This window comes from Hipposideros armiger, unplaced genomic scaffold (assembly GCF_001890085.2).
Source record: "Hipposideros armiger isolate ML-2016 unplaced genomic scaffold, ASM189008v1 scaffold_98, whole genome shotgun sequence".
Classification (NCBI taxonomy): Eukaryota; Metazoa; Chordata; class Mammalia; order Chiroptera; family Hipposideridae; genus Hipposideros; species Hipposideros armiger.
Window position 1 is genome coordinate 3,198,811 of NW_017731448.1, and position 12,379 is coordinate 3,211,189.

General features: G+C 43.8%; 1 protein-coding gene across 1 annotated transcript in view; it reads left to right on the top strand.

The window, feature by feature from the left end:
* ANKH (ANKH inorganic pyrophosphate transport regulator) overlaps nucleotides 1-12,379 on the top strand; it is a 136,721-nt gene that overhangs the window by 86,271 nt on the left and 38,071 nt on the right. Inside the window, exon 3 of the mRNA XM_019646211.1 lies at nucleotides 9,415-9,533. Within this exon, the coding sequence (XP_019501756.1) occupies nucleotides 9,415-9,533 (119 nt within the window). The remainder of the gene's footprint in view (nucleotides 1-9,414; nucleotides 9,534-12,379) is intronic.

Genomic DNA, 12,379 nt, shown 5'->3' on the forward strand with positions numbered 1-12,379 from the left:
GTAGAGGGCAGTGTCACTGGCCCTCATATGTGGGATCCAAACCGGGGCCCTCTGGCGTCCCAAGCCAGGTCTTAACCAATGTGCCACTCGGCCGGCCCTTATTTGGATTTTTAAATAAATGTAACACTCTCTGTTTTAGTCACGGTTGAATGCAACCTTGGGACTAATAGCTTATTACTAACTGTCAGTAAGTATGGAAGTAAAAAACCGAGTGTCCGGTGTTATTGAAACTGTTGAGAGAAAGTTGTGCTCATTCAGATAAACATCAATGTCATTTTCCAAATTAAATCTCAGATTTTCAATTGCAAATGTAATAAAAATCTTCAATTTGAACCAAAAGCGTTCTATATCCCACATATATTCAGCAGTTGTTTTTATCATGTTTAATATTTTTACAATTATAGCTTTTTTCTTTCCACCAAACAGATGTTTTCTATAATTGCTAGAGAAAGCATGTATCAATTACTTTTGAACACTTAAAAAAACTCAGATTTCAATGATGTGCCCTCTTCTAGTTTGCTGGCCTCATTTCAGTTTTCTACCTAAATCTTTCATCACGCTTGCCTTTTGCTGTCTGCTGCATCGGCCATCTTTGCTCACTTTCCTTCCTCCTCTTTTTTTTGGTAATCCTGTTAGCTTTCCGGGTCCTTTTCTACCCAGTAACTTGACCAGAGGCTCCAGATGCTCTGTCACCACCCTGGACCTTTTCCAACACTGTTTTTTTAGTGTCATTAAACACCCCCATTCAGATTCTATTTTTTATGTGGCACCTGCTCTAGACACTTGAACCCATTTTCACATCTTAGTAATGCTGTAAACAACGACTAACTGTAATAGCCACCTCTTGGGTAACTGTGCCTATGACAGGCAAACAGTGGCATAGATAAAACAAAAAGGCCAATATTCCAAATATATTTGACTCGAGAAGCCATGTGTGCTCAGAGGCCGCCCGTCTAATGATATTTACTTAGACTGATATTGAGATGAATCTGTATTCCACCCATGCACAGCTCCTGAGGGGGCTGCGGGAAGTACAAGCAGCTGCACATCACAAGTTCACCATGCTGAACTCAGGGCGGAAAAACGAGCCAGAGCAGTTCAGGCGGGAACTTAATCCCTCTGTGTCCTTTTGTTCAGGTGAAACTAGCCTAATAGCCTTAATTCCTTCTTAGGTGCTATTTCCCTTAATGACTTTATTTCTTTTATGAAGATCTTCCAGCTTTCAGTGGCATTTATATAAGGACATGGGAGAGCATGGAGGAGAGATTCTTTCTCTTAGGGGTTGATTCGGAAAGGACTCGTGGAGTAGGTCGTCCCTTAGCTGGCCCTGGAAGCCTGAGTTGTATCTCCGCCCAACTCTAACTTTTCCCTTATGTTTGATACAAGATGGAGTGGAGAACTTGACCCAGTGCTCTAAATTAATATTTTACTATAGCCATATAAGATTCCAAATGGTGTCTCTTCTTGCCTGTTACCTGGCTCGTGGTTTTAACACATCCTGGTGTTCTGCATTTTTTCAGTTTAATGGCCACCTCTTCTTGGTTTCTCTTTGCTTTGTTTCCTACTTGACCTTGTATTCATTTTACTCTCTATATTAGTTACGTTTCCCAGCATGATGCCTTCTGTACATTTAACAAATATATTTCTCTTTTTCAGATAGTCTCAAATAGTGATAAAATTTACCCATTTTCCCTTATGATGTTATTAATGTGAATGTTAACCACTAGCATTGATAGAGCTGATCTTTGAATTGAATATTGGGGGCTTTGACTAAAGAAGAGTGACAGTGAGAATTAATTGCCCTGTGTTTAACTCCCTTTTAAAATAATCCAGTCCCCATCTGTCCTATCAGTGGTCCAACAAAATATTTATTGAGCAGATAGTGTGTACATGTCATTCCAGGTCCTATTGATCAAAAGTTGTGAACAGAGTTGAGATAGGTACAAAAGACACAGTGACCAGATATACCCCTTTTGTCAGGTGGATGTAGTTGATGGGAAGTGTGCGTGTTCAGCACCGATTTCTAGAAGAGCACTGGCTAAACCTGTTTGCATCCACTGAGAGGATTTGAGAGCTGGTAAAAGTAAACCCAAGTCGAAGTGGGGGGAGTTAAAAATGACTCCTGGACTTGAGAAAGCAGAGCAACAGTGAGAAAACAGCAGAAAAGGAGCTCTTGATGAGAGAAAGCCGTGGGAGGCCCACAGCAGCCTTGCAATTATAAATTGGGGAGAAATCAAGAAAGAATTCAGTGTTGAATGTGAGAGGTCCCCTGTGCTGGGGTCAAGGCAGGCACCCGGGCAGAGGAAGTGTGCTGCCTGAGACTGTGGAAGAGCTCAGTAGACAATGCAGAAAACAAAAAGGGAGAAGGGGACCAGGGAAGTGCCAAGTAGAAAGAGGAAACGGGCAGGGAGGGCATTTTACAGCGAGCCCTGTGGCTGTATCTGAGAACTTGGATGTCCTTTGACACCAGTGGACATTTTTTGTGACATGTCAGGGACAGCCACCATATTGAATACAGCAGATTTACTTAAGCATCATGGAAGTATGTTTAATGTAGCTTCAGCCTAGAAAGATCTATATACCCTGTTCATTTCCTTCTTTATAATCTCATGGTCTCTAAAGAAACTTCTGATATTCAGTAAAGTTACATGCATTTGATCATTGTGCATATTCTCCTTGCTTACTAACTAGTGCCCTGGTTAGGTATTCCAAGATTTTTTTTTCTCAAAGCCTGTGTATTACATGATGCTTTCCAGGCATTGGAGAAGTCCTAATTCCCAGCATGATATTTTCTCTCTTAGATTTTTTTCTTCCCAATCTGGATGAGCTTTGACACTTCATACTTTCAATATCTACTAACAATCTACCAATCGCTGGAGGATCTTCCTCACCTCGAAGGGCTTTCAAATGTGCGCATCTCCATATTTGAGAAAGCAGTTTCAGGCATAGCTCCTTACCTTCGCTCACCTGGTGTCATCTCTAGTCATCAGTGAACGGGTCACAGGAGGACATTAGACACGGCCTCAGGTCAAAGAGCACCAAAGGCTCTATTCCTGTCTTTGCTCCAACAAAGGACAGAACCTTCTACTAGGTCCTTTTCATTACATTTGCTGTCGTTGAAGAATTTTTCTTCCTGTGTTTTGTATTCGTTTTCTCTGATGTTTTTTTTCTTTTCTTTTTGAACCCCACCAGTGAGCCAGACATTCTCTCCTTGAGAGATTTGCATAGGTAATGTGTTTCCCCAGGCATGGCTGGAGCAGACCCCACTGACCACACAGACACTTCCCCGGAATGCATGGTAGAGATTGTGAGGGAAAGATGGCTCCAGAGAAACGTACCCAACAGCCCCCCACCCCAAAACCTTATGCAATGAGCCAAATGAGAAGACACTTGGAATGTGTTGGACTGAAAGACTTGAAGATTAGAAGACCCACTGGCCCAGAAGTTCACGTCTAATCTGTGCACACCCATAGCCTAGCTCTAGATGCCCAAATTGCAGGAGCAAAAATCTTCGGGTTATATCTGGCTTTTTGTTCTTGGTTTTTGTTGGCACCTGCTAATAAGTGTCCCTTTTTAAGCTAAGTTGTAGCCACTACTTTTGATATGAGCTTATCTATGAGACACCATTTTTTAAAAAATTGCAAGGCATGGGACTTGTCACTGCCAGATCTTAATTTAGGCCAGTCGTCTAGGTACAGGTGTTGTCTTTTCTCTCTCAGTCTATAAAAGAGAGGGAAACATGCTGGCCTTGCATGTCATTTCACTTGGATGCAACTTAATTTTACCGCATGAAATTAGCATTGCCTGACCCACTAATTCATGTAGATGTAGAACCCCAACCACTGCTGTCGATTTTTATTATTGTTATTATTTCTTTACACGTTTATTCTCAACAGTGACCTGTAAGGCCTCTTCCGTGTTCCAAAGTGGCCTGGGCAGTCAGCAGAGCTCAGAGGAACAGTGCTTTTGCAACTGAAGTAATTTCTAGAGTGGTTTTCTTTGTCAGTCTTCATGTCAACCAACTTCTCCAGTATTCATGGATTATAAAGCAGCCTGCAAAGGGTGAATTCATACAATTTGATGTAATTTAAACAAACAAAGGTACTAGGAATGAACACCCAGTTTCAATACAGTCTCACAATTTATTGCTATGTAACAAACCACGCCTATACTCACTGACTTAAAATATGAGCCTTTATTCTCACTCACTGTACCGTGGGCTGCTGAGCAGCTCTGCTGGACGTGGCTGTGCTGCCTCTGTGGTCATCTGACAGTCAGGAGGGGGCTCTGCTGATCTTGGTGGGCTTCCTGGGGGAAGAGGAGGGAACGTCAGCTGACTATAGGCTTGTCTAGATGGTGTCTGCTGGGTCAGCCAGGCTGTCTCTTCCACGTAGCCTCTCATCCTCCACTGGTGTCGCCCGAACTTGTTTAGATGGCTGTGGCAGTGCTCCAGGTGAGAGGAATGGGGCACACAAGGTCCCTGGAGGCCAAGAATCAGAAGTGGCACGCCATCACTGCCACGGCACATTACTGGCCAAGACAAAATCACAGGCCAGCCCAGGTTCAGGCGTTGGGAATTAGACTCCAAATTTTGACAGGAGGAGCTACAAAATCACATTGCAGACTGGGATGTAAGGAGGAAAGAAGAATTCACCTCTTTGTGGGTGACAGATTCTTGCATTTATTCAGTCAACATATATTGAACACCTTCTATGTGGCGAACACCGGGCTAGCTCCTGGAAATTCAGACATGACTAAGGTGTGCTTTCTAGAGAAAAGCAGATATTACACAGTAAATCATTGCAAACCCCATTCTACCAGGTCTTGATACCAATGAGATAGAACTTGTGTCCTTGTGTTCAAGTTTCACATTTACCTGTCCTACCTTGTGCATGGGTTTATGATATCTCTCCAAGTCCTGGGCAATGTTTGTACCTCCCGTGCCCGTATCCTCCAGATAAATGTTGCACAGTGCAGATTATAGGTGAGCATCTCATATGTCTGTGACCCAGCCTCCTCACCGCTGGGTCAGTTGGCATGGTGCCTGACATGTATAAGGCATTCAGCCATTTATATTGAAGTGATTTAAATACCAGCCATACAAACCCACACACTTTGGAAATGATACATTAGAAGCACAGGGGTGAAGCTGCCCATCCCAGTGAAAAGTCTAATAAACCGAACAGAGTGGGCCAATCAATAGTGAGACTTTTAAGCATGGGAACTTGGGAATTTCAATTAGAGTAAGGGTTCTCAACTTTGCCTCTTGGAAATACACGTATTATCCTGTTATGAAAATGGGAGGAGGGCTTTCTCCTGGATTCAGGTAATTCAGAAAATACAGGTATCTAGACTTGTTTTGGTTAGCATTCATATTTTACGGTATTTTGCGACAAGTGCTAATGACTGCTGGATGAACAAACTTGAGAACCACTAATTCTGGAAAGGGTCCTTCACCCTGCAGGGCTGAGGTCAGGGGAGCTGGGGATTCGAGTGGCCGTTCTGGCTTCTCCCTGTTTGGGTGGGGTCAGAGCTGTCGACCTGTAAATAGGTCAGTCATCTGACCTCATACTGCGTCCTCTTTACTGCAGCCACGGTAGGAAAGCCTTTTACATCATCTGATCAAAAACCTTGCCTAATTTGTCTTTTTAATGTTCTGCCCTTCATAAAGAATACTAGCTTTTTCAGAGCAATCTTGGAAAGGCAGTTGATAGAAGCTGAAGGTTACTAAACGTTGTTAAGGCGGCTAACCTGGTAATTATGGACTCAATGTGCAAAGCACTTTAAACAAATTACCCCCAGCCAGCAGCTCCTGCCAGAAACAGCTGGAGGGCACAGGATGGAAGGGAGGGGAGACAGGGTGAAAACCAGCTGTTGGGATTTTATTTTCCCAGCTCACAGGGTGGAAAAACAATCTTTGTAGTTATAATCAGACTCTTCTGCCCTGTAGGGGAGGAGCAGACGGAAGGAAAGAAAGCGGGGGGAAAAAACGGGAGAAAAAGCTTTCCTCAGCTTCTGAATTTTTCTGGTAGCTGAAAGAGGAAAAAAAGAAAGAGAACCAAAGGCAGCCTTGGGCCCAGCGTACCCTGGAACCTGGGACGCCCGAAGAACCCAGCATCAGCTGCCGGCCCCCCCAAAAAAAACAGGGCCAGGGGACACACCCTGGCAGAGTCAGGAAGCTGTGCTGGGCTCACCACCCATAAGTCAGTCCTCCAGACCCTGCTGAACTTGAAATGTTTGCCCTTCATGACTCTGCGGAAAGGCACTGTTTTTGACATTTTAGTTAAAATATTCTAACATATGTAGGGATATTTATAGAGTATAGAAAAGCTTATTATATTGATCTCTACAGTCCCAGGCCATATAAGCAAACTGCGTGCCCTGCTCTCAACAGCTCAAACTCACACGTCCCATCTTTCTTGCCACTGCCCCAAAGTCTCCTGGGAAAATACTTCTCTCTCTCGGTTTCTCAGAAGTTTCCTGTATGAGTTTGCTAGGGCTGTCCTAACAAAGTAGCACATACCGGGGAGCTCAGACAACAGACATTGGTTGTCTCGGTTCTGGAGGCTGGAAGGTCCCGGTGTCGGCAGGGCTGGTCCCTTCTCAGGCCATGAGGGAGACTGTCCCGGTCCCCTCCGCCAGCCTCTGGCGGCTTGCTGGCGTCTTGGTTTGTGGGCATCACCTTGCTCGCTGCCTTCAGGTTCACCTGGCGTTACCCCTGTGCACGTTTATCTGTCCCAGTGTGAAGGACTGCAGCCATGAAGGATTAGGAGCCCACTCACTCCCATGTGACCGCACCGTACCTAATCACGGCTGAAATGACGCTGTGGCCAAATCAGGTCTCATTCTGAGGACTGGAGACTAGGATTCAACATAGGAGTTTTGAGACTAGGATTCAACATAGCACCACGCTCTAGAGCTCAGCCTTTCAGCAGTTTTGTGGACCCCATTTTCGGTTATGCAGTCAAGTCCACTCAGCTGGGCTCTTATATCAGCCCTGACCCTCACCAGGGAATGTTACCTCATGAGCTAGTCATAGCCGACCCTGGGCTCTTGCGCGTGGCACTGCACTGCTCTGCTCGCCCAGCATGGCTGCCGTTCCCATGGCCAGCAGCCTCTGCCAGGGCCCGGCGCCGGTGTGGGCCGGGTCAGGACCGCCTCCTTGCAGGTCCCAGCACAATCAGTGAACACTTCCTGACTGAATGAAAACAAATGCACAAATAAACAGCAGCAGCAATACACTTTAAGACACAATTCCCAAGGTTCGGCACCTAGAGTAGACCTTTTGTACGATAAAGTAACATCTTCACCCTGGCTTTCTGCTTCTGTCCGCTTATCTCAGGTCTGAATGCCTCGGGTGGAGCCATCTCTAACTCACTTTCACCTGTGTGCCTTCCGATCCAAATAGGAACATCGCAGCTGCCTCCTTTCTTGCTTGCCCTTTGCCGTAACTAACCCCACCTCCCCAGGTCCTTCTCTTTCTGCCAGGTGACACCATCCCTCCTGGGTGTATCTTCTTGGTGCCTGAGTGGCCCTGCTGGCCCCACCACAGTCCACACCTGACACCTTTGCTTACCTGGCAGCTCCCCTTTCTGTTTCCCCTCTGCCACTCGGCACTGTCTTCCTGCATTTGCCTCCCCGCTCCCCCTTGTTCTCTGCACACCTTAGGCCTTCCTGCCCGCTTCCCCTTGAAATCACTTTCTTGCACCTCTGCCCCCAGTGGCATTCCCATCTGTGCACTTAAACCTCCTTGATATCATACCGAGGACCTCCCATAATTCAAGACTAATTCTGACAGAGGACGGAGAGTCCTTTCTTTTTACCAGTTAAAGTAATAAAGCTTTGATATGGAGGGAGGGATTCTTATTATTTGTCATAAAGTGAGACTCTCGCTGCATTCTAGCTCCTTTCTGATTTTAAAGCAGATTCTGTAGTTCTCAAGTACATTAACATTCATATTTATGAAAGAATGAAAGCAGCAGGAACACTGCTAATTAAAGTACTAGGTAAAACGTAACAAAAAACACATAGATGGTTATTTTCCTGTATAGTCTAAACATGGATTAATGAGGTAGAAACAACTTAAAATTTTATTTCACCTTTACTAATATCTGTCGGAATGCCTTGCTAATACATTAGAAAGTCCTTTCTCTTTCTTCCTTTCCATCTATTTGGCACCTAGGCCTTCATTCAGCTCATGTTTAAGTGCCCATCATGTCCCAGTCACACTGTGATCACAAATCCTCATGTAGGAGGGACTCAGAAAGCACTTCAGAGAGATTGTTTTCCACTGGGTAGGGCTATCCCCAAAGTTGCCATGCTCCACCCCAAAAATGAAACAAAAAGAATGGCAAGTGGTGTAAAGCTAGCTTTAAACTTTTTACTGAAAAGCCATGGTAACATCTAGGAATTTTCTCTCAGTAAATAATTAAAAATATGTGTAAGCACTTAGCTTCGAACCTACCCATCAAGCTTTCTTTTATAATATCAAAATAATGGAAGCCACCTAAATGTCTAATAGGACATTAAGTTGATACTAAGTGAACCTACAAAAAGAAATCTAGTGCAACCATTAAAACTTAGAAGCAGGTCATAGAAAGGTGTTCATAGTACCATGTGAGCTGGTGCATTGTCGTGATGCAAGAGCCATGAATTGTTGGCAAAAAGTTCGGGTCGTCTAACTTTTTCAAGCAGCCTTTTCAGCACTTCCAAGTAGTAAACTTGGTTAACTGTTTGTCCAGTTGGTACAAATTCATAATGAATAATCCCTCTGATATTAAGAAAGGTTAGCAACATCGTTGTGACAAGGTCGTGAACTTCATTGTCAGACCTCGTATATACCGTGTGATCCTATTTTTCTGTTAAAACACACATGCATGCCTGACCACTGCAGTGTACGCCTGAAGCTGAAGCTGGATAATAATGAATGTCAACTGTAATTAAATATATACATAGTCACAGGATGTGGAGTACAGCATAGGGAATAGAGTCAATGGAATTGTATCAGCTATATACCATGTCAGAGGGATAGTAAATTGGGGGAGGGGGTTATCACTTTGTGAGGGGTGTAAATGTCTAACTATTACATTGTTTTGTACACCTGAAACTAATAAAAAAAAAACACACATGCATATCCCACACACACACCCATCCCATGGACACACCCACCTCACACACCCTCATAAAAGAACTGGGCGCTTAGAGCCAAGAGTGTTCACTGTGACCTTCCCTCTGGGTAGAAGGATGAGATTGTAGATGATTTTCTTCTTTTGGCTCATCTAAATTTTCTTATTTTTCTACAAAAAAAAACCAAAACAACAAATATTACGTCTAAAATTGTCTAATTTCTTGAGAGAAAAAGCATAGAGATAGCTTTTTCTAAATGTCACCATGTACTGTTTTTCACCTTTGCAGCTTATAGTGACTTAGGCTACTACATCATCAACAAGCTACACCATGTGGATGAGTCGGTGGGGAGCAAAACCAGAAGAGCCTTCCTGTATCTCGCGGCCTTCCCTTTCATGGATGCGATGGTGAGGAGAGAAGACTGTTGGCTTTTGGTTTAACGGTGTTAAAATACACATAATGTAAATTTTACCGCCTTAACCATTTTTATGTACACAGTTCAATGGCGTGAAGTACATTACATTCACATGGTTGTGAATCTTCGGAACTCGTTTCATCTTGTGGAAATGAAACTCTGTCCTCATTAAACACTGACTCCCCATCCCCTCTCCCCAGCCCCTGGCAACCACCCTGCTCCTTTCTGTCTCTGAACTTAAGGTACTCTCAGTACCTCCTATGAAGTGGAATCATAACAGTATTTGTCTTTTTGTGACTGCCTTGTTTCACTTTGTATGATGTCTTCAAGGCTCATCCATGTTGTAGCAGGTGTCCAAATGTCCTTCCTTTTCAAGGCCGAGTAATATTCTGTTGCATGTATATATCACGTTTTGTTTCTCCATTCTTCCATCAGTGGACATTTGGGTTACTTCCACCTTTTGGCTACTGTAATATTGCTATCAACTATTGGGAATGCAAATAATCTCTTTGAGTTCTGTTTTAATTCTTTGGGGCACATACCCAGAAGTGGAATTGCTAGAACATATAGTAATTCTCTGTTTAACTTTCTGAGAAACCACAAGACTGATTTCCATACTGGCTTCACCATTTCACATCCAGCAGTCAGAAGGGTTCCAATTGACCGTTGGCTTTGAACCAGCCCAACGTGTCCGTTTATTTTATGAGAACTGTCTATATTTGCTATGAGTTCTGGCAGGCAGCAAGAGAGCCGATTTGAGAAATTTGATTCAAATATAAAGCCCTTTTCTGATATATTCAGGATAAAGGGATTGGGATAGCTTTCTGGTAAACTTACCACTTGTGTGGTATAAACACCCGAAGCTTTTTAGAGTAAGAATCTCTTGACTATACTGATAGGATTTCATTGCTTTAATAACCAGTTTTACCTGGTTATTTGCTAAGAGCGACTCACTTCCACAGATTAAATTCTTTGTCATGATACCAAAGAGTTCTCAGACAATGCTTTTTTTTTTTCTATTCATCTGTGTTATAGACACAGAAGACTTAACAAAACAAGTATTCCCAGTCATGTCTAATGCTGTAAAATAAGCCCTTTCTTTGGGCTTCATTTTAAATTACCCATGGAAGGAAGGAGACTTAAAAATATATGAATCAGCACAGATTTTTTTTACCATTTCCACCTCAAGTTCTGTATACATTAGACATGTGAGGTAAGTGGGCGTCCATACTGAGGTGAGGGAGGCAGCCCCAAATCCACGGAAGAATGAGGCAAGGTAAAAGTGTACGTGGCCCATCTTCTCAAATATTATCAGAAGTCTTAGTTTGCCTGTAGTTAGATTACTGACATGTTCTCAGTGGCTCTGACGGCTACCCACCCGTTCGCAGGGTAGCCTTAAGTATTAAACTCTTAGCTTTGATGCGAAGGTTCTGGTTCTCAATTGTTGTGACATCACTTTAAGTGGTGAACCTGGCGCTCAGGACACTTACACCTGGATTGTCTTTTTTTCTCATCGCCAGGTGTAATGGCTCTGGCACATACCCAGAAAAGAGACAGGCAAAAGGGTTGGGGTCCATAGAACCAGACTCTGAGGTGTCCGTGCCGGCTCACGGTGGCGCCACAGTGCTTTCAAGTTAGTGAGAGAACGGAATGAAGTGCCCTTTTTCACATCGCAGGAGAGGAAAAGTCTGACTTCCTAGGCAGAGTCCAAGGTACTGCTCTAGAGCCTGCCCACCCGTCTGTACTGTCAGCACACGGAATAATTACAATCATACAGTGAATTCAGGGAGCTGCGGACTCTTAGTACAGGTGAATCCCAGACTCTCAGGTGCCTCTATTCCATGTCCCCTCAGCTGTATTTGTTTGCCATGAGAGAATTTCTAAAACTCAGCCTAACACCAGCACACGAGTGATGAGCACCCTTTTCTTCCATGTTTCATCTATCGGTTCCCCCAAAGACCCCACAAGTAAGAGACTGCTAATAAAAAACAAAATAATGAACGTTTACAAAGAGCAGGTCATCTCCCAAACACACACACACACACACACACACACACACACACACACACACACACTCACACTCACACTCACCTGCAGCATGGCCCCGATATATTGGTTGAAGAGATAATATTTGAAAACCACAAAGCTTATCCAGGTGGCTTTTGGTCAACAAAGATAGCCCAGAAGCTGCTATTTGCAAATGTTATCAATAGTTTGCATTTCTTTTCACATTTGGCACCTTGGGACCTACAAGCCGAGGAAGGAAGTAGCTGTTGCAGCTGCTATGTAAAGTCTTAACACAGACCTATTTAGCTCAGATGAAATGTTATTTCTGGGCCAGTTCAGATTCGCCTTTACAGGTTAGAAGGATGGTCCTTAAACAGAGCCTATCGTGAACGTCAAACCTCTAAACCTTCCGTCCCCTGGGCTTTTCGTCGTCTGCTCCCCTTAAAGGACCTTCCTCTTAATTTCCCTTAAAGACACCAAGTGTCAGATTATATCCTGCCCAAACTTGAAGAGAAGGGAACAGTAGAACCCTAATCAGTCAATGAGAACCTGTAATGAGGGGAGTGACTCAGAACCTAGGTAAGGCCCTCATTAGAACATGCTTCGTCTGCAGAGAATGCTGGGCTTTGGGATTCCGACTGCTCTGAGAGAGACTCCATTCTTGCTTTTCACCCAGTTTTCCTGCCAGGCTGACCCTAACCAGTTCACCAGTCTGCATATAACGAAATAAATACTGTGCCATCACTGATTCCACTGAAAAATCTAACGTGGACCTAGCCAGCCACCTGACCAAATACAGTCATTTTACCAACCAAAGATTTATCAAACCTG